This window comes from Fusarium oxysporum, chromosome VII (assembly GCF_013085055.1).
Source record: "Fusarium oxysporum Fo47 chromosome VII, complete sequence".
Classification (NCBI taxonomy): Eukaryota; Fungi; Ascomycota; class Sordariomycetes; order Hypocreales; family Nectriaceae; genus Fusarium; species Fusarium oxysporum.
The window spans coordinates 1080817-1100967 of NC_072846.1; the positions used below are offsets into that span (position 1 = coordinate 1080817).

Sequence of the window (20151 nt, forward strand, 5' to 3'; positions counted from 1 at the left end):
ACTTCCAGTTCCAATAGTTAATATAACTTATCGATTGCCTGACGAATATAGCGTCAACGTTATTTTCCGCTTGGGTACCTGTTACAAAAGACCTGATCTTCCGTTAATGGTCGTTTCCGCTTGTACTGGCGATTTTCTGTGGCTGGATTGTTGTTCAATTTCCATGTATTAACCGCGGCACTACTTTTTGCTGTAATTAAGTCAGGGGTACCAGAAAAAGCCTTGTTAGGGTCGAAAGTGACTTGCGAACTCCCTGGCGGCCTAGTTGCGGCCTCATGAACCTTCCTCAAGGCCAATGCCCTTTCCAGGAATGATTGTGCTGCGTTTCTTTGTTCTAGAGACTTTCCATACTTCCGTAGGATCAATCTGGTATTCCTCTCTGGGTTTTCTGATGACCAATCGAACTGCAAAAGTAGTTTTTCGATATCGCGACATGACGAAGGTGTATTAAAGATCTGATCCCTCTCTTCAGGCTGGATTTGTGGTGTAAGACCTTTTCGCTGATAGAGCGAAGACCACAATGTTTACAGGCCGAACCCTTATATACCGTAAGGTTTGGGTGTGGCGGCGAGCCGTTTGGTCGCAGTGGAAGTGTCTCTGGGTTTGGAAGATTGAGAGAATAGATTAGTGGCTTCAAACCACGGCGGGCAGACTTAGGTATATGATGCTTGTCGCCTGGGTGACGCGGCGCGCGTGTAGGGTTAATGGCGAAGCCGCATTCGACGCAAATTATTGCTGGCTCTGGCGAATTGTAGTACAAGCCGAGACTCTCGAGCTTTTGGAGCTGACTCGGCCGCAATGTGACAATAGCATCAGTGTACGTCGCGAGGCCTGTCATATTGATAAAGTTGAGAAGGCAGCAAGAGTATCGGACACCCTCTATGAAGCCACATTTAGCCAAGAATAAAGAGAGAGCTTGATTGCTGCTTCCTTCCTCCTAATCGACGCAACCGAAATTACTACACGCTGTAAAGTTTAAGAGCGCGGTCGTCTACATGGTTGGCACGGGCCTTCGTGGAAGAAACGCGGCGCATTTCGCGTTCTCGGTTTACAGGCCCAAATGGAAATGCGGCGCATTTCCAGAGGGGAAATTCGGGGTAAGAAAATGGAGATTCTGATTGGTGCAGAAGTGGAAATGCGGCGCATTTCTGCTCTACATGCTTGATTAGGGCTCTGCTGACGCCAGTACGTATGCTACAAAGATTTAGCCCTACTTAATTGACTCTCATTTTTGTTAGTCGTCTACCATTAACGTGAAGCATTGACTACTCTGGCAACCCTGACTAAGGACGTCAGGACCAAATTCGGGGATAAACTTCAGGTACATGGCGAGGCTGGTACGTTCATTGGGATCCTCCATATGGTTACTTTGTGCTGCTAGATGGCAGTTATCGCAGCATCCTTGAAATTTCACAAGTTGTTCTGCTAGCTCTTGTGCGAGGTGCCGGACTGGATCAAGTTCGCTGTTCCCCACCTGTGAGGAAGTCTCCAAGGTTGTATTGAAGGTAATATCCTGGACCTGGTCAGGACTCTCGTGGTTTGAAATCGATACCGAATCTGCAGCGCCAGTGAAAGTTCCGATATTCGATATAGCCTTTTCTTGTCATCTTCTGGTGGCTGAGGATTAGCTGTGAGTAGGGACTGTAAGCAGTCCACGGTGTCCACTTCTGGCGCACCATTCGAGGATATGATCGACACCACTCTAACAGGCTCATCATCGTTCAAAGATAGTCCCTCGGTAGTGGGTTGGAGTAGAGGACTAGGTGGCGGTAGAAAGTTGCTAATATCTTGGTCGTTATCTAGTCCTGCGGCTAGACTGCTCTCTGAGTTATCCAACTGCTGGATAGGATGGCCGTAATTAACCAAGGATGTAGTAGGAGGAAGGTGCAAGTTGTAGAAATTGCTATATGGTAAGGCTGTACCTTGAGCTGCTACTTCCTGCCGTTTGTTCTGCCTGCGTTGAGTATCTGCTGTCGCTTTCTCCTTGGCTGTTGCATATTTGCGTGGTTGTCCACGTTTTAGTGGTCTCTCCATTTTAATTCCGGTATATGTGATTGTATGAGGTGGTTAGAATCACTTTGTGTTGACGCTGCAGATTCCTTCTTGATACCCCTATGATCATTTTTTGCTTTTACAGTTGCTATAGCAGCATGTGCCAATCGGTACCCCAGCTACTGCCAGTATACCTGCAATACAGATATCTACTCTCTCACAAGTCATGAAGTAGAGCATTAGCCTGAGCGGATTCATATTCTGACGTTCTAACTCATGCAACAACGCGGCCAACAAGAAAACTTACACAGACATTGAAGGACAATTACAATCACGTGCCAAAAGTCTGACAACACCAACGCGTCTACCCCGCTTTGATCAGTATCACCAAACGACCTCAATTACTTTAACAACAAGAATTATATACTCAATGGCTTCTAAACAACGCAATTTTGGTACTGAAATAAGCGGAAATCGCCAAAGAAACCATGAATTTACTCCCGAGCAAAGAGCAGCCATGGTGGCGGAGGTATATGCCGGCAAATCAATGAGACAGGTTGCAGCCTCCTACTCAACGGATCCCGGGACTGTCTCCCGGACAGTAAAACGCTGGAAAGAGAACCACAACAACGTCTCTGGAGCACGTTCTGGGCGTCCCCAGAAACTCAGCGCTCGTAAGATTATTTCTATCCAGTCATTTATTAAAAGAAATCGCTTAATTACGTGGAATGAGGCGTTATTAGAGCTTGGTGTTGAAGTATCAGCCCGGACACTACGTCGTCGGTTAGAGAGGTATTGGCGACGCAAATGGAGGTCAAAAAAGAGGATTAAACTGTCAAAAGACGATGCAAAAGCAAGGCTACAACATGCCCGTTTTTGGATTCGTCATATTGACGAATATATCCTCGTAATTGGCCTCAAAATAACACCCTTTTCAACGCTGACTTTCTCACAGATCTGCTTCACCGACGAGGTCACGGTTTCAAACGCCCCGAACAACCCTGACGGCTGGGTCTTTCGCCGACCTGATGAGAAGTATCGTACGGACCTAGTTAACGTCCAGCAACATGTTAAACCTTCTATTTCCCTTATGTTCTGGGGAGGAATTACTCGAGATAAACAGTCATATCTCATACCGATGACGAGGGATAAGACGGCCAAAAAAGGAGGTTATTCCAGCTGGTCTTATCGCAAAGCCCTCACGGAAGGTCTCCTCCCTTTCCTCGATGAATTTGACCTATTTCAACAAGACAACGCCCGGATTCACATAGCTCAACCGTCGATAGATTGGCTGCTTCTTCATGGGATAAAACCCATTAATTGGCCGTCTCATTCCCCTGATTTAAACCCCATAGAACACATCTGGAAGGCCCTAAAAGCGAAGCTTCGACGGATGCATCCTGAATTCATCAGATTAAAGAATAACAAGGCAGATAGAGCTCAGTTGATTAGATGGTTGCAAGAGGCGTGGGCAGCCTTGCCTCCCCACCTGATTTTGAAGCTGACGACTTCCGTGAAAAACCGCCTTCGCGCTGTTATTCGTGCACAGGGATGGTATACAAAATATTAAAGCGCTGACTTAGGGGAATTGATTGATATACCTTTTATTAAATTTAATTAACTATTCGTGATGATATCACTGAGTGTTTAATTGGTGTTGTAATGAGGGAGGTTGGATGTGGGGTTGGTGTTGTCAGACTTTTGTCCTATAATTTTAACAGGTCTCCCTCCTATTCGGCTTAGCTTTTTGGAATAGTGCGCTAGGCCCTATATGAGTTAGCGGTTATATGCTTCTGAAAATGGATGGATTTTGACCACGAAATTCATGATTGGCTGAGTGACGGTCCCACATATCCAAAAACGGCCACATCTTGACCACGAAATTCTGATTGGCTGCAAAGCTCGGGGCCGACGACGAGGTCAGCAACTTCCAAGACGGATATACCAACAACAAGCTAGAAAGTCTCATAAGAATATAAATAAGTTGAGTCTAAAGGCTATAATGTATGTATTTATATAATGGTGATAAGTTTTATACTACATTTAGTTTCCAGTCTGAGTGGATAAAAAATCGATGTTGAAGTGTAGCTAAGCGGCGATGCGGGGTTACCTGAAAATGAGGCTGCAGGATCGGGCTGAGAAAGACATAAAAGTCATTGGTTGGGAACTGTTATTGACATATTCATCTGCAACCAATAGCCTGGAGTCATTTAGCGCCCAAGGCAGAGGCAGATTTGTGTGTGGCTGTGCATTAACGAGGTGAATTATGAGGTTTAAACTACAGACATACCTTTGCTTTTATGAATTTGTCTGCCTAAACACTTAATTACGTCTCTCTACTAGCTGTTATCTGCCAGTCCTCTTGTACATTGTTATGTGCCATTTAGTTAGTGCCTTCCCGCTTAAAGCGGTAGTCATCTCTGTAGCCGCTGTGTTAACTGCGATTTCAGGTCTTTATTGGCTCAAGACGCGCCGTCACCGTCTCAAGGCACGGCATGATTGGCGGATAAAATATCTGACAGATTCGCTACACTTAAAGGGGGAGGACTTTTTCCCAGGACGAAGCTCAACTTTATTCTTTGTTTCCTGCCATTACTAACATTTTTACCCACCACTACTTCAACCTAGCAAACATGTCAAATACTTGCGTTGCGATCGACCCCAATGGTGACACTCTAGTCATCCTTGCAACCAAGCAGGACCCTCCTCCCTCCAAAGAACCCACCGAACCTGCTGGCACCACCGAGTCACCGACATTCATCGAGAAACATTTTCTCTGCTCTCAGAAGCACCTGACACTTGCATCGCGTCGTGCTTCTAAGTTGTTCTCAAGCGCCTTCAAAGAAGCTTCAAAACAAGACGATGGTCTTTATCATTGGAACTTTGGGGATGTTTTCGATGTGCAAGCCTTTGAGGTGGTCTTAAAAATCATACACGGAAAAACCCGCGGAGTTCCTCAATATGCTGGATTAGATCTTCTATCAAAAGTCGCTTCTATTGTTGATGATCTGGAGTGCTATGATGCTCTTTCGTTCTGCACTGAGAGATGGCTTTCGTCATACAGTACGCTTTATACACTGCCGGAAAGAATGGATAAGACACTGGCACAACTTATTCTCGTTTCTTTTGTGTTTGCGAATAAACATATCTTCCGAAAGTGTATACAAAGAGCTGCTCGGTATACCTGCGAGGGCATGCCTACATTTGACCTACCAATCCGCGCAGATATTCCAAGTATGTCGCCTTGTGCGTGATAGCTTATGCTTACAAAGATAGGGCGCATTGAAGAAAGCAGGACAGAGGTCCTGCAGTACCTAGTTGATGTACTATATAAGGTTCACGATGACCTTCTTCAGCGGAAGCTGGGATGTAGTGAAGGTTGTAGAGCTTTGCTCCTAGGATCTTTGCTACAAGTCATGGCAGCAGCCTGCTTGTACCCACGACCCGAATCTCCTTTTTACTCGCTTAGACTCGACTCGATTATCAGTTCTCTGCGCGACATGCAGCCATCGATGTATTACAGTTCGGTAACAGGGAGCCTCGCAGGGAAACATTCGGGTACATGGCTACTACATCAGCAGCCAGCATCTCCACCTGCTTCCTAGTCGAATATTGGTACTACTCAATCAACTTCAAGTCTTTTTGGGGGATCTGGTTTCTCAGGTCTTACTACCTCCACTACAGCTCAAAATACCTCTGATACACGTTCAGCTTATGGTGGAGACTTTGGTACTCCTAGAGTTGACTCTAGGGGGTTCGGCACTTCAACTGCCCCCCGAACAACCGGTGGACTTTTTGGTAGAAGCACAGCACCTCAGCCTACTTTTGCCGCCGCAGCTCCTTCTGGGGGACTTTTTGGGACAAGGACCGTGCCTCAAACAAGCGATCCGTTTAGTTCCGCTCCTGCTAAGAACGAAGAGGCGCCCAAGAAGCTTGTTCAACACAGCTGTTCTCTGAAGAGTTTCATCGATCCTTTGTTGCTTGTAGCAGAGAGTAAGATCCAGGAGTTAAAATTGGATGACTTTCCTCAACCATAGTTAATAGACAGCTGAATGTTGTCTTGCGATGACTACTTATCATGAGAAGAAATTGAATATGCAAGCATGTTAATTCTTTATGATAAGATTGTAGAAAAAAAAGGACCTTGTACATTAATATAACTTTATTGATGTTATGAGGATTGAAATCGCTGCTTTCATGAGAATTATAGAAAAATCTGCTTAAGATAATATCTAACTTCTGAAGCTCAGGGGCAGTACGTTCGTAATTCATAATAGAATTCTGGTTTAGTTCACTGATAGGTTTTACTTACTATCCTTCCAGCAGATTCTTATCCTCCTTGAGAGCAAACTCGTGATGAAGACCGAGGCATATCCATACTCATGCATAAAGACCTTCCATCTACTGCTTTTCCAAGCCTTAGTTGCGAACGCGTTGGCATAGACGAACACAATGTTGAGATCTTTATGTTTACGGAAGAAAGCTGAAGCCAAGACGCCAAGGTTATGGGGATTGTCTTCAGGCTCGTTTTTCAGAGGCTTTGGAAATAGCTTGGCAATTTCAAAGAGGTATAAACAGTTGGCGAGCCATGTGTAGGTGTCTACGTTTATTGCCTGATCGTGTCACTCCACGTCCAAATTTGAGTTTGCCCTTAGGGTTATAAAAACGTTACAATGCCGAACAACGAGGTATGGAAGCGGATGATAATGCTTAAGAGAGTATAATTTATGTATATATTAACTGAGTCCCTTTACCCTAAGTGGGCATTTTCAGCTGGCGTACAGTGGCTGAGTTAGACCTAGAGCGTACTATTGGTGTTGAGAATGCTCTGTTAAAATGTTAGGTTAACCCATGATGTAAGGGCTAATCTATCGAATGTAAATGAAACTACTAGGCAGTGATATAATCCTTAAATAATGAGACAGGTGTGTTATTTGTAGACAAGTTCTAAAGTGTAAAATAATCTTTCTATAGAACTTTAAAATTGTAAACTAGATTATCGTAATTGTCTTGAATGATCCACCTTTCTTTGAGAAGAGTATATGTGACCCATCTGGGTTAACTTCAATAGCCTCGAAGCGGCCACACCTTTGAAAACGCGTCAGATATCCTGGAATCTTTACCAGAACTAACCCCATGCTGAATGGTGATGTATAGGATGCGGACAAATCAAGCAAAAATACTGGCTGTGGTGGCATTTCGACATCCAGATCAACTTGAAAGAGCTGGACATCCTCGGCTGGTACGTCGATTGTATAATTCCCAATCCAGTCGGCTTCCTGAACAAAACCCTCTATCGTGAGGCATGGTGGTTGACCATCAATCTTCTGGAATTCGATAGTTGGATTAGTATCGCCCAGTTGGCGAAGCTGTGAGCCGATAGATGACTCCGCCGGGTAATGTCGCCCAAGACCACGATGGTCCAAGTTTTCCATCCTTTGCAGAAACTTTAAGTTCCTCAACCTCTTGAGTAGTCAGAGGCTTGTCTTTCTTCCACAAAAGTTGACGGCTGGCGTCAGTTTTCCATATTCCATAAACACACTGATCTCTTGTCCAGCCCATATGAGGTGCTAAAAGTGACATAGCTTCATAAAACGCCGGGACCCTGTCTTCTAGACGAGAGTAGTCACGCTTAGAATATTCCTCAACGATCTCCATCCAACTCATAACCCTCCATCCCTTTTCCACTAAAGTCTCGTAGGGATATCGAGATGGGGAAAATGCTATTCTAAGGTTGTACTCCAGGCCACCTATCATTTCGTGGTAATTGCCACCATCGACAGAATTCTTTTCTTGCTGGCATGTCCACTTGATCTGTCGAGAGCCAAAGCTAATGACCCGCGATGACACGAGATGTTCCTGAAATGTCCAAATTCGCATATGCACAGGGTCATTGTCTGTGGAACCGTCCAAGTCCATTTCCGACAAGAGCAAGGATCCTCGAGTCTCGTGGCCATCAACTTTCCACTCGTAAGGCAACTCAAAGATCGAGCCGTAACACCGATCAACTGTTCTGGATTGTAGAAATCCCTCGCCGCAGTCCGAAGCGCTTGCTGCTGAAATTAGAATGCCTGCCTGCTTGTAAAACTCAGCTAGTGAGTTAAATTGATGGTCTTTATCGTCGTTGTCATCTTGGACAATGCAGAAAGCATCCAGCCAAAGATATCGAAGACCGATCTGTCGCGTGACTTCGATGAGGTCCTGAATGCTCTTTGGTAGGCCTGTGGCTTCGATTCCAGAAGCTATTCTGTAGCCTATGTTTTCCTTGGTCGTTTGAGCTTGTTTTATAGCGTCCTCTTTTAAGCCGTTGCCCCATACATAACTGCCAATAGCAAAGGATACTCTGGCATCGTCGCTTGCTTCCAACAACCTGATGAAGGGGTCACCAAGTTGACCTACGTCCAGTAGTCTCTTCGGCATAGCCAAGTTTTGTCGATTCTCTCTGGCACGTTTTTCGCATTCGACATGACGGCGTCGGCATCTGTGAAACCGCTTTTTAATCCATGCGAAGCTTTCAGCCGAGCCAGGATGCAGATTGAAAGGCGAAGCCTCAACAAATTTATGAGCAAGATTATCTATTGATTTAGTAAGCATGACAGATCATATCTTTATTTCATCCTGGATTGAGATCTTGGTCACCTTTTGGAACCAAAGCGAATAACATATTCTCTTCTTCATCGTCCTCGTAACCCCTGACTTGATGATCTTCTGGCTTCATTTCCCATCTGAAGCCTAGACCCCGCAATATATCACCATCACTCCAAGTTCGTGGTTCTAAAGTCAAGTCATGACGTGTTCGACAAGCTGGATATGAGACACGGTCGAACTTTGTTTGTAAAGTCTGGAAGAGCAGGCAACCCGAGGAAGCCATCTCTGCTACTTTCGTATAGGAAAACTTGCCTGTAACACTACCATAGGTCGACATATTATGGATCAGCAGCTTCTGGCAACAAGTACAAGAGTGTGGCTGCAGGGCAGTAACGTCAGATTGAAAGCTTGGTAGATCTTGTTCCATAGTAGATAAGGGTGTCTGACGATATTTAACCGTGCTCTGAAGATGAACGTCATAGTTAGCCCTCGTAACTTACCGTAATAGAATTGTTACGACTGGTCTTAGGTAAACAACCTGATTTTAGGCTAGAGGAATCAAATATAGGCCGCAGGGCTTTTGCTTTCTGTTTCACTTGGGGCTATTTAACGATAGAACGCTGCAGAAAGGCCTTGAGTGGAAAGTCCCCCAGTTATGTACAATCCCAAACACTGAGAAGTCAGCCTATCGATACGAGCGGGGTAAGGCAGAATTACTTAAAGAAGGTCAGATTTTATACATGGCACTGCTGTCACTCACCGTAACCTAAAATGTAACCCTGCATCAATGAGGGAGGGGAGGGGGTGGTCTCGTATGTATTGAGTATTTGCACTGCCCTACCGTGTATTCATATCCAGTAAACACACAGCTGCGATCATGTTTACTAACAGGGCCTAGGGCCCCGGTCGCTTCTGGCCTCTTCTCTTTTAGTAATATGTATTGTATTAATTTAAGAGACAAAAGCTGATTCACGTAGATTCAATAATTCATTTAATCCCTTTTAAATCCAGTCGATCACTTATCCCAGTTGGTTTCAAGCTGCACTATCAGCCATCGGCTATCACTCTCACGGCTAAATGTAGCGCTGCCTACAAATCAAATGCAATCCGACAAACTGCCAAACGATTTATTTAAATATGCCAAAATTCTATGCTAAGAAAAATCTAAACCACTGGATTTGAAATAACATCTGATATATTTAATACGTCTTTGCAGCCTACCTGGAACCTGGCCGGTCTGGTAGGCGGATCTGACCAATTATAGCAACTTCTCGGACCCTCCGTTAGTGAGCTACTTCCAGCTTAGCATCCGAGCTGGCTCAAGTAAAGGTAGCTTCTCAACTTTTTCTATCCCTGGCCCCACTTCTCCCCCGACCAGTCCAGTCTTTACCGATCAACGCCTGGCCTGATGAATCCTTCTCCACACTTCACACAGTGATGGGCTTCGGTCCCCATTGATGCTGCAACAAACTCCAAGAATCTTAGAATGTGAACTTTCTGCGGCCTGAAATTCTGCGACTCGGTCACTAATTGCAGAATCAATCGCGAAACCTTGGTTTAAGTACCCACGAGAATAAGGAGGGTAAAAAGGCATAGGTCAGCTCGAGAGGCGAAAAGACGTGGTTAAGCTTGGATGCATTAGTTATTATTACTTTGTATCTATATGTGGGCCACGTCAAAGGCTTTGTAGCTAATATAACATAATCCTCCTTGTGACCAAGGTTGATGGTACGCCTCATCAAGGGCGTTCTTCCCAGCAGGGCGCCTCTGCCTAGTGACAGCATGGCATCGCCAACACTGAAAGCGCACCTAGCGGATGTCCGCGTCCTCGTCAGGACGCGGTAATTGCACGTCCCGGCTGGTGAGTCGTTCTGAGCATGGTCTCCAACAGCCAACTGCTCGAGTAGCCGAGACACGAAAAGACTCGATGCTTCACGCGATGGCTCGACTGCGCAGGCTCAAGCGACGCAATCAGGTGGTTGCGAAGCTTTATATGTAGCTTTATCGCTTCTTCCGCTGATACTGATGGTCAGGCTGGAGGGCGTAGCTTCAGGTTCAGTAATGAACCCATCTGGAAAAGTCGGAGCGCGTCATGGCATCATCCTCAACTCGTAGACTGAGATCTCATACGCCCGACAATGTTCATCCTGCTGACAATTCTGCTCCTGCAGTTGGCGATTCCTGAGCCCTCCCGAGCTTCAAGTAGCTGTCAACCTCGGGTGTAGGTTGTTGTGCGACGAGAGAGTCGGGAGATGACGGCGAGCCAGCTTGTCCTTGTGTATGTTCTCTGTCGGTGGGAGAAGGTGTTTGTGGAGGACTGTATGAAGATTGCGGCTTGAATGATGGGCGAGTTCGTCGCTTTGATCGAGCTGTGGTTGTGTCGCTGGGTTTGGCGACCTTGCGACGAGGCTGGTCTTCCTCGTCCTCTGTTTGGCGCTTTCGCTTCTGGTGCTCGGCCTGACACCCAGCCGTGTCTGCTTTAGTAGCATTGCTGGAGGGCTTGATAGCATGGTCATGTGGTGACGGAAGCGCAGATTTGGTACTGTTCGATTCGGCTGCCCTGGCTTCGAGTCTCTTCTCCCTCGCATGCCTTCGCGCCCGTCGCTTAGCTTCAACAGCAACAATATCTATTCCGGCTCTCGCATATATGCGAACCCTGACCTCGCGCATCGAATCACGAAAGCTTTCGCTGCCTTCATCGTCGGTGTCGTTGTCGGAGCAGCTCATCTCGACCGAGGGCTCATAGAAACGCAAGCCCTGCAGACACTTGGGTACTGGGTTGGCTTCAATGGCGTAGAGAAGTCGATCAAGTTCCTCGAGGAAGTCGGGGTCAGGTCCGGCGAAGCACATGGGTAGAGTCGGCGTCGATGGAAATGTCACCAATTTGGCGCCGAAGGTCGGGACTGGGTCATCGAGAGGCTTGTGATATGATCAGTACAGTTCAGACCATGATTTGACATACTGGGGTACTTACGCCGTATTGCTTTTCATAGCTATCGGCCAGGCATTGTCGCCAGCCGCGTTTTCTCTGTCCTGGGAACATTTGCGGCGCTGATTAATTAATGGTGTCGAGGTGAGAAGCAAATGGCCTGACGCCAAATTGACGCGTCGATGGCGGAAGAATATTATCCCGCTGATGACGATTTGTTCATACCAGCACGTCATTGGTCACATCTTTCATTTTAAGATCTTAGCCCCAGCTTAGTACCTTACCCTGCACTCGCCAGACCCATAATCATTTTACCCCACCAGGAATTGTTTATTTCTAACTCAAGCTCAAATAGATAACTCAAGCTATGGATATATCAGATATCCCAAGTAGCCAAGAGACGGTCGAAGACCCTACTTTACCAGGCTCTTCAGCGGAAGGGGCTACGATTATTCTTACGCCAGAAAACGCTGAGGCCCGACTGGCGTTTAGTGAAGTCGCTGAATGGCTGCAAGGACAGAGCGAAGATCCTCATCTCCAAGCTGCACGACAACACACACGAAAATGCATGTGGATTTCCTCAAAGCAGCAAAATGATCGTGAAATCGGCCGATTACTTAGAGCAACATCGGAAAACCTTTCATCATCATCACCAATCTCATCGCCACGGGATCCAAAATCATCTTTCCGCTCAAATAAGTCAGAAGATAAGAGTCAAGAGCAATTAATCTGGAAAGGCCACTACTTCATATCGCTTGATCAACCCCCTCGAAATCCGTCAAGAGGATGGGTAGTTGGTTCTTTGAGAGATGGCCCTCATTTGAACGATATTGTCCTTTGTTTGCGTTCTGGTAACGAAAAGATGTACAAAGTCCGACGCAATCAGGCTATTCTCCAAATTGATGAAATAAGCTTTATATATGTGCAGCCAATAACCGAAAGATCCATCACCATGGTCAACGGGGATAAGATCTCCAGGAAGAGAGTTTTCAACCAGTCATCTGCTCGCCTGGCGTTCGGCTCTCTCTACTACCGCATCCAGTATGCTCGAGGATCTTACGCCGACGACTACCCCAGCAGAGTCAAACGTTACTTGGACGAGCACCTCCAGATTCCTAAAACTCTGCTGGAGCTATCACTGACACCAACGCCATCTGAAAGCAGCCCCATCACCATCGGACAATGGACTGTTAGCGCAGGCACTGTAGGCAAAGGAGCTTCCGGAATGGTCAGCATCGCTTCGAATGACCATGGCCAACGTGTTGCTCTGAAGAGAGTGCAGGTTGGGAGAGATAGGGAGCACACACGGAAAGTCCAGACAAAGCTGGAGACACTCGCTGCATTATGCCAGAGGAAGAACGAAAACCGGCTGCTGCGACTTATCGAAGTTATCACGGATGATGTGAAATCAGCGAATAGGATAGCAGACGTCTGGTTCGTTCAAGAACCAGCTGCTCAGGACATACTTTCCACCGCCCTCACCAGGGGTCTGTTCAAACAAGGTCGTGAAAGGTGAGATCATCGCTAATGGTACAACTTCACCGCACGAGCTCACCAACCAGGATATCTATCGTCACAACCGTTTTGACAGACATCCTTGGCGCCACAAACTTCCTCCACAGCCACCGCTGGATACACGGCGATCTCAAACCCGGCAACATTGGCATCCGAACATGGACCACCGAGTGCATATCTCTAGTGCTGCTCGATCTCGACGATGCCGAGGAAAGCCCTTTCCCAGGTAGACATCACCCTGCTCGGCCTGGAACCGGCGGAACGATCGGATGGCTAGCACCTGAGCGAGAGATGACGGGATATAACGAGCTGGCTGATATCTGGAGTATTGGCGTCATGGTCATTGAGATGATTTCGGGGCGGCATCCGTGGCGACAGGGCAAGAATCCCTGGAGACCTGGCTCTGAAGCTAGTGAGTTGCAGAAAGAGTTTCAAGACATGTATGGAGAAGCAGTTGATGCTTTGAACAAGCTTCATGATAAGGGTACGACCTTATTCCCGTTGTGGGAGAGTGGTGCTGATTTTGTTGCTAGCTTTGAGGAACGCTGTTATTGGCATGGTGCGGCATCCGTATGCTGAAACGTCGGCACAACGGCAATCAAGACTTACGGCGAAAGAGGCCCTGAGACTTCTGGGTCATGCTGAAGATGATGAAAACGCTAGCAAGCGACAAAAACGGCTTTGAGATAGATGAAGCCTTTCGCGCGCTGTGAATGGGATCCTAGAGATCGTAAACCTGAAGAGACTAGAACATAGAGACTTAGAAGACAGAGCATTTCCAAGCATGGAGCGCCCTAATGACCGAGTTCAGAGACGCAGGTATTGACCCGACTATCGGCCAACCCGAACTTGGACATATTGATAATCATCAGATGACGAGTGAGACTGACTAATGAAAGAGACATCGTGCAGCATGACTAAACTCCCCAGTTACAAGTAGATCGTTGGTTAGAAGTAATGTTGTACTGCGAGGGACTGATGCAATAAAGGAAATCTCATCTATGAGTTCATGCATCATTGAAGGCTATTTCGCAGGTTATGGCTGCAACTATTTATTCACTTAGTATAGCGCGTCTCGCAAAGACTACTAATAAGCCATCGTCCGCCCTCCAACCTAAAGGAGCAGACATTGACTCCATGGGCAATTTCAATACCATCAACCTGAAGCACGAACGGTGCCCAAACGAAGCCCAGATCGCTACAACGCCGTGCCTCGCAGTCAAGAAGCCGCTTCTCAATTGTAGGTTCATTCTGAGCTTGTTGCTTTAGGCGCTCAATGAGTTCCGGCCACATGAATGTCTCCGGTGCATGACCATCTTTCGACATCGTAGCCCCTGCACCAGGCAACAGCAGGGCGGGAATGGCCTCCCAGTCTTGAGCTTTGATGCTCTTAAGAAAGTCTTGGAATGGAGCGATGATCTCTGACACTGGACCCGTCTCGACTGACGGCACCGGCTGCTCAGGTGATAGATGCTTCATATCAACAAGTGCTGAAATACGCCATGGGTTTCCGTCGCTCAGGATGTCGTCAGATTGACGGTGCAAGGTGCAGAGATGAACAGTGTGGATGAACTCGCCACGGCCATCCATGGAGGCTGACCAACCAACGAATACAGCAGCTATGTTTTGAGAGACCCATACATCCGCCCGTGGTTCTGCCAATTGATGTTTGAAGCCTGTTGGTCCGGACTCTTGTTGTTTGGCGAGCAATCCACTAACGCGCTCATACATGTCATCAAAGCTTTCTGTTTTGAGACCACCCATCTCTGGTGGGAAAGGAACAGTGATTAGGCCATGTGGCAGAGCGAAGCGTTCTTCTTTAAATGGGGGCGGGGAACTGAAATACTCGTGAAAGCCACGGACGATATCCGAGACTTGCGCATGCTCAGCATTAAGCTGTGATAAAGACGACATCCTAACAGTTGTCAGCAACTACTAGTATCGCAATGGTAGATTTTTATCAGGCTTGAGCTGAGAGTCAGGTGCCTTTATACTATTCGGTCAACAAGTAAACTGACAGGATTTGAAGGATTCTTACTGGCATCGGCGCAGTCAGCTTACTATTGCATCTAGCCTACTACTGTACGCAGTCGTGGTGGTATTTCGACGAAATACAACAAATTTGGCCCGTGCACGCGTGACATCCCTAGCACATCCAGTTAGACCCTCCATTCTTATACAGCACCATATATATAGGGCATGCGAATCGGGCTCCCCCCAGGCTTGGGTCCTTGGGGGCCAGGGTACACGTTATACGCGCGTCGACGCGTTCAGATCATTCGCAGAGCTTCAAGTCAAAACTCTTTAATGGAAAAAGCAAAGTTGGCCAATGAGATAGCGAGATCACCACTTTAGCTTGAACTTTGAGAAGCCTCTTTCATGTGAAAGTGGAATGCGGGGTCATTGCAGGAAATATCAGCCAATGATGATGTAAAACGTCCACTTTCAGTGAAAATGAGTGAATCTATAGAGATGTAGGTTATCTTAGGTGTGATCAAGCCGGCTTTCTCTTTTCTTGATTTCATTTCCTCAATGAAAAATGCCGCCCATTCATAGTGCAAAAAGAGGTGACGCTCATGAACTAACCATCTCGCCAATGCCCTTTTTTGATCTTTGTCCTTGAGGATTGACTTACATCTGTCGCCAAACAGCAGCTGAAGTTCCATAAATCGATTGAAACCAAATTTTCGACGAAGTCTTGAGCTTTGTTCAGACACGGGTATTTCAAGCTCGAACTTTAGTTTTCTATTTGGGTTGTCAAAACATAGTCTAGCCTTGTACTCCACAGCTCTTCCCGCGCTGAGATCTTGTTCGTGGCCTTGGACCCATACTTCTCCATCACACTTTAGTGGGAAAGCTTTGCCATCGAAATACTTGTGCTGTCTCATTTGTTTCCAAAAGATATCTTGATCTTTCCATGCTGAGAGATACTCTAGTGACACATCTTCCAGGTCCACAGAACAGTAGCATGCAACACGGTGAACTTCCCACTTAGCTATCATAGATGCGTTCTTCATTCCTACAGGGCATTTCGCTTGTTCATGAGTAGTGTAAGTATATAATACAGCTGAATAAAGGAAAGACGTACGCCATATAAAATCGAAAGGTTCTATTAACTTATCACCCTTTGAGGTCTTGAACCCTCGTTCTACAGGGTGATGAGCTCTTATGTTGCGCCCTGGCATAAATGAGGACCCAATGAGCTGATCATGCCTCGGATTCGTTGTAGCGTTCTGTATTTCGGGCTGGCTGTACTCTATAAAAAGCTCCTCCATTGCATCTATGATTGAAGATGATGGAGAGATGTCTTCGTCGAGGCTACTCTGAAGTGCTGAATCGTCAGAGCATCTATTATATCGATCGTCAACGTCGATAGTGGATGGTATAAGGCGAAGCATAGACCCATAGTCCTCGTAGCAGGGTACGTTAGCAACGCTTGGATGTTCCTTGTATGGATTTGAAGAAGACATCCTCTTGCGAACAGGAATTCCATCGATATCGGCTGTTGCCTGTACCCTGTCTTTGGCGTACTTCCATCTTCTGGACAAATTTTCAGAATGGAAACAAATTGTTCCTTTTGTGTAGATATTATCAAGATTGGCTCGCACTATAGTTTTGAAGGATCAGACACCGAAGCGGGGAAGATTCTCTTTTCAATCCGCAGAGCTATTGTGCCCCATCCTCTCACTCAAGGAACTATTTCTATTGCGTGTTTGGCGACTGGTGGGCCTCCCGCAGCATAGTCATATGACTTTTTGCCCCACTGTTCTTCAAACAAACATTGCTTCCTTGTTCTTTTTCAGCTGGCTGCAGGCGTGACGTAAATGGAAGCGGGGTCGTTGCATACAATACTTGTCTCCTAGAAAAAAGGGCGTGGCTGAAGGATGACTTTCACCCAAAGACTTTTTTACTGTTACTGTTATCTCCAAAGGCGCGGAAGCCAGAACCTAGCACCACAACGACAATTGAGTTCGCGGGTTGATGGCCACTTCTTTTCCGAGTACGTCGAATACATCATCCGGTGTCATGCTACCTGCATCCGATACCCCTCCAAAGCTATGTCGGGAACAAGAAGATCTTTTTGACCTAATTATGGGAGGAAAAAAACGTCTTCTTTACACGTTCAGCAGGCTGTGGCAAGTCTACAGTTTTGGAAGCTGCTGTTGAAGCGCTAAGAGCCCGAGGCAAACAAGTTGATGTCATTGCTCCAACTGGTCGAGCTGCGATTCAGGTCAGAGGCATGTCAACTTGGACTTATATGGGGTGGACACCCGATTTTCACAAGTATTCTTTGCGAAAATTAAAACGCACGGGATTTCGCACCTTTGTCGCGAGTCGTCTGAAAGCTACCAAAGTTCTTGTTATCGATGAAATTAGCATGGTTGAAAATCATCATCTGGAGCGCATAAATGCCTGTATGAAGGAAGTTCGATGTTGGGATCCTGATCTTAAAGCCCTAGCTGACGGCGCTCCCGCTTTTGGAGGTGTCCAACTAGTTGTGACAGGAGACTTCTGTCAACTCCCTCCTGTGAAACCATTCCAGTTCTGTCTCAACTGTGGACTGGAGACAACTGTCGACATCAGCGGAGAAAGCTATGATTGCCCTAGAAATCATGGACCTTTTATGGAAGAGGATAAATGGGCCTTTCGGAGTGCGGCTTGGAAAGAAGCGGGGTTCATCTGCGTCAACCTACAGGAAATTCATCGTCAACGTGATGCCTATTTCATCGAAATACTCCAGAGGTGCCGACACGGAATACCATTTACAAATCGAGATATTGAAACACTAATGGATCATCCTCACAACGTTGAGAAAGCAACGAAACTCCTTTGCACAAGACGTGAGGTCGCAAACGTCAACTTGGACAGTTTTCGGAAGCTCAAAACTCCTGTACACAGGTACGACTGCTTGGATGGTTTCGAATTCGAGCAAGAAGGGAATTTGCAACTTGAGCGATACATTACTCGCGATTTTGATGGAACTTTGATAGCCTGCAGAGATCACCATTTAGAGCCTCGCGTTTTGTTGCGTGGTGGTATGCTTGTCATACTGCAGGTCAACCTAGACTTCAAAAGAGGCCTAGTCAATGGAAGTCAAGGAATCGTTTGTGGCTTTGAAGAATTTGACCGTGAGAGATTTTCGACTTCCCAGAGTGACAAGAAGCACATGCCTTCCTATCCTCTCTTTACTGGGGAGCACGCAGCACTCAAGCAGAGACAAGTCACAGAATTCATGAAGTTACAGCAGCCAGCATCCTTGGGAGATAAGGGACTACCTGCAAGACGTTTCTATTCCATAACGGGGTTAAATGCACCATCTATGCTTCGTGCATCATCAATGCCATCGGCGATAAGGAGCCGTACTCGCTACTACATAGAACTCAAATTCTTCTCATACCTGGTTGGGCGATGAGCGTCCACAAGAGCCAGGGTATGACTCTGGACCGTGTGATCATAGACCTTTCGAGGGCATTTGCAGAGGGACAAGTCTATGTCGCATTGTCAAGAGCAACAGGCCTCGAGGGTCTCAGGATTGATGGCAATAGGGAAGGACTTAGGACTCTTCGCAAAGGTGATAAATCTGTCCAGGACTTCTTAAGGAATAACTTCAAATAGACTTTATACCGGTAGTGGAGTTATGCCTTCAATATTAAGTAATAAGACAGCAAACGATCTCTTGAACTTCCCGCGCTAGCTGTATCAATGAGAATACCGGAGTAGGATCCTGTCACCCCTCTTTTGGCCTCAACACCATACCCTCGATATCTTCAACTGTATAAAAGTCAACAAAAATAAGCTCTTTTTTCATCCGGCCTTTTTCTACTAACTGTATAAGCTTATATCTATCATATCATGAATTAAATAACCTTACTCCTTCCCTGTTTCTACTATAATAGCAACCCTTATTGTATAGACCTCCTTTAAGCTATATACCTTCTGTCTAGGGTCTAAGATAACCTTCCTTCTCTTTGAGACTTGTGATTGGTCGTTTTTCTCGCTTAATACCCTATTTTCATCCTTTGTTTGAGTTAATTGTATTGCCCGTTCATCGAGTCCTTTTGCGATCGTTCGAATATGTGCCTTTTCCTTAGTGTAATGCCTCGTTGCCTAATTCGTCTCTTGCAAGCTTTATAACATCAGATAGCTTATGTGGCATATACCAGGTAAGACAATTAAGGGCTCGTGCTAGCCGGGTAGTGCAGTTGGATTGCCTACTTGGGTGGCTTGAGTCTCATTTTCATCCGGTATCACGTATTTGCTTGATAACGGTCTCATAACATTAACAGGCCATAAGCCTGATTTAAGCCGGCCGGCCCGGATCTTCTCTTCGGTAAAGGCACCAGCCTGAGCCTTAGAATAACACCTTAAAAAGGCAGCCGCTTACAGCCTTCACTAACACCGCCATTTTCCCCTGCTAAAATGTACAAACAACGGCCCCAACCGTGACCCAATTCTATCATATCTAAGCCGCAGTCCCCTACTGGGACGCTAATCAAACGTGTGTGTTTTGGACTTCAAGAGTTCACTATCGATACTAAGCCTGTGCAAGAGCTGATGTACATCTTTGTAATTCTTTATGGAATCGTACCACACAGCTGCTACCAGTGCTTCGACTGCAGTAGCGCCGGTTATGCGGGACACTATTCCCTGTTGAGCCGGGTATGTTTGAATGTGAGGTGTCAAGCGACAATTTTGCTGAACGTCTTGCAGAGCACAATTGGAAAGCTCTTTTTGGCACATCTTCTCGCTTTGCCCTGTTTCTTGAGTGTGAGAGATATTTCAAAAGTAGCGTCTTTTTCTACATACCAGTGGTTTTTCTCTCATGAAAACAATCGTCAAGAGTAATAAGCCAAGTGAGAGCATCTCCAACTTGCGCTAGTGGCTTGTTGCCCTCATTTTTGCGGCTTCCGTGGCATGTTACACCGGCTAACTGGAGTGCCTAACTGGAGTCCCTCTTCTAGTAACGCATGTTTTTTAAAATTATGGCCTAATATCTTCTCAATGTCTCGAAAGCTGCCCATATTGAATTGTGCGGGTTGTCTGCTTGTACGGTCTTGCTTCAGTCGGGAACATGAAAACTGGTTGAATCAAAGGCTATATAGCTATGCCTTAACCTCACATTAGAT

The 20151-nt window shown here is 46.3% G+C and overlaps 10 protein-coding genes across 10 annotated transcripts; 3 read left to right on the plus strand and 7 right to left on the minus strand.

Moving 5' to 3' along the window:
* Positions 1 to 59: 59 nt before the first annotated feature.
* On the minus strand, positions 60 to 488 carry FOBCDRAFT_139402 (uncharacterized protein; the record flags this gene model as incomplete). Its single annotated transcript, XM_059608043.1, has 1 exon — positions 60 to 488. A coding segment is annotated over one exon (429 nt), but the record flags the coding sequence as incomplete, so codon positions are not given.
* Positions 489 to 1234: 746 nt separating this feature from the next.
* Positions 1235 to 2034, minus strand: FOBCDRAFT_204035 (uncharacterized protein; the record flags this gene model as incomplete). The annotated part of the gene is made up of 2 exons (XM_059609100.1): positions 1235 to 1557; positions 1677 to 2034. 2 exons carry the CDS (start codon positions 2032 to 2034, stop codon positions 1235 to 1237), a joined length of 681 nt encoding a protein of 226 aa, XP_059467496.1.
* A 2591-nt stretch (positions 2035 to 4625) lies between these two features.
* On the plus strand, positions 4626 to 5597 carry FOBCDRAFT_139514 (uncharacterized protein; the record flags this gene model as incomplete). Its single annotated transcript, XM_059608048.1, has 2 exons — positions 4626 to 5226; positions 5269 to 5597. 2 exons carry the CDS (start codon positions 4626 to 4628, stop codon positions 5595 to 5597), a joined length of 930 nt encoding a protein of 309 aa, XP_059465335.1.
* A 1386-nt stretch (positions 5598 to 6983) lies between these two features.
* Positions 6984 to 9181, minus strand: FOBCDRAFT_262607 (heterokaryon incompatibility protein-domain-containing protein; the record flags this gene model as incomplete). Its single annotated transcript, XM_059611304.1, has 3 exons — positions 8632 to 9181; positions 7535 to 8567; positions 6984 to 7455 (listed from the first exon to the last, which is right to left on the minus strand). The coding sequence occupies exons 1-3, from the start codon at positions 9005 to 9007 to the stop codon at positions 6984 to 6986; spliced, it is 1881 nt and encodes a 626-aa protein (XP_059465336.1). The 5' UTR covers positions 9008 to 9181.
* Positions 9182 to 10650: 1469 nt separating this feature from the next.
* FOBCDRAFT_44870 (uncharacterized protein) lies at positions 10651 to 11641 on the minus strand. Its single transcript, XM_031195250.3, has 2 exons — positions 11555 to 11641; positions 10651 to 11499 (listed from the first exon to the last, which is right to left on the minus strand). The coding sequence occupies exons 1-2, from the start codon at positions 11621 to 11623 to the stop codon at positions 10723 to 10725; spliced, it is 846 nt and encodes a 281-aa protein (XP_031028829.2). The 5' UTR covers positions 11624 to 11641; the 3' UTR covers positions 10651 to 10722.
* Positions 11642 to 11897: 256 nt separating this feature from the next.
* Positions 11898 to 12969, plus strand: FOBCDRAFT_295773 (uncharacterized protein; the record flags this gene model as incomplete). Its single annotated transcript, XM_059611869.1, has 1 exon — positions 11898 to 12969. A coding segment is annotated over one exon (1072 nt), but the record flags the coding sequence as incomplete, so codon positions are not given.
* Positions 12970 to 13036: 67 nt separating this feature from the next.
* On the plus strand, positions 13037 to 13709 carry FOBCDRAFT_139243 (kinase-like domain-containing protein; the record flags this gene model as incomplete). The annotated part of the gene is made up of 2 exons (XM_031195249.3): positions 13037 to 13508; positions 13558 to 13709. The coding sequence occupies 2 exons, from the start codon at positions 13037 to 13039 to the stop codon at positions 13707 to 13709; spliced, it is 624 nt and encodes a 207-aa protein (XP_031028828.3).
* A 362-nt stretch (positions 13710 to 14071) lies between these two features.
* FOBCDRAFT_321322 (uncharacterized protein) lies at positions 14072 to 15318 on the minus strand. The gene is made up of 2 exons (XM_054705542.2): positions 15063 to 15318; positions 14072 to 15010 (listed from the first exon to the last, which is right to left on the minus strand). Exon 2 carries the CDS (start codon positions 14936 to 14938, stop codon positions 14081 to 14083), a length of 858 nt encoding a protein of 285 aa, XP_054561517.1. The 5' UTR covers positions 14939 to 15010; positions 15063 to 15318; the 3' UTR covers positions 14072 to 14080.
* Positions 15319 to 15375: 57 nt separating this feature from the next.
* FOBCDRAFT_262611 (uncharacterized protein) lies at positions 15376 to 16673 on the minus strand (the record flags this gene model as incomplete). The annotated part of the gene is made up of 3 exons (XM_059611305.1): positions 16113 to 16673; positions 15660 to 16043; positions 15376 to 15488 (listed from the first exon to the last, which is right to left on the minus strand). Exons 1-3 carry the CDS (start codon positions 16492 to 16494, stop codon positions 15376 to 15378), a joined length of 879 nt encoding a protein of 292 aa, XP_059467498.1. The 5' UTR covers positions 16495 to 16673.
* Positions 16674 to 19513: 2840 nt separating this feature from the next.
* FOBCDRAFT_138702 (uncharacterized protein) lies at positions 19514 to 19916 on the minus strand (the record flags this gene model as incomplete). The annotated part of the gene is made up of 2 exons (XM_054705543.2): positions 19514 to 19779; positions 19832 to 19916. Coding segments are annotated over 2 exons (351 nt in total), but the record flags the coding sequence as incomplete, so codon positions are not given.
* Positions 19917 to 20151: the final 235 nt, after the last annotated feature.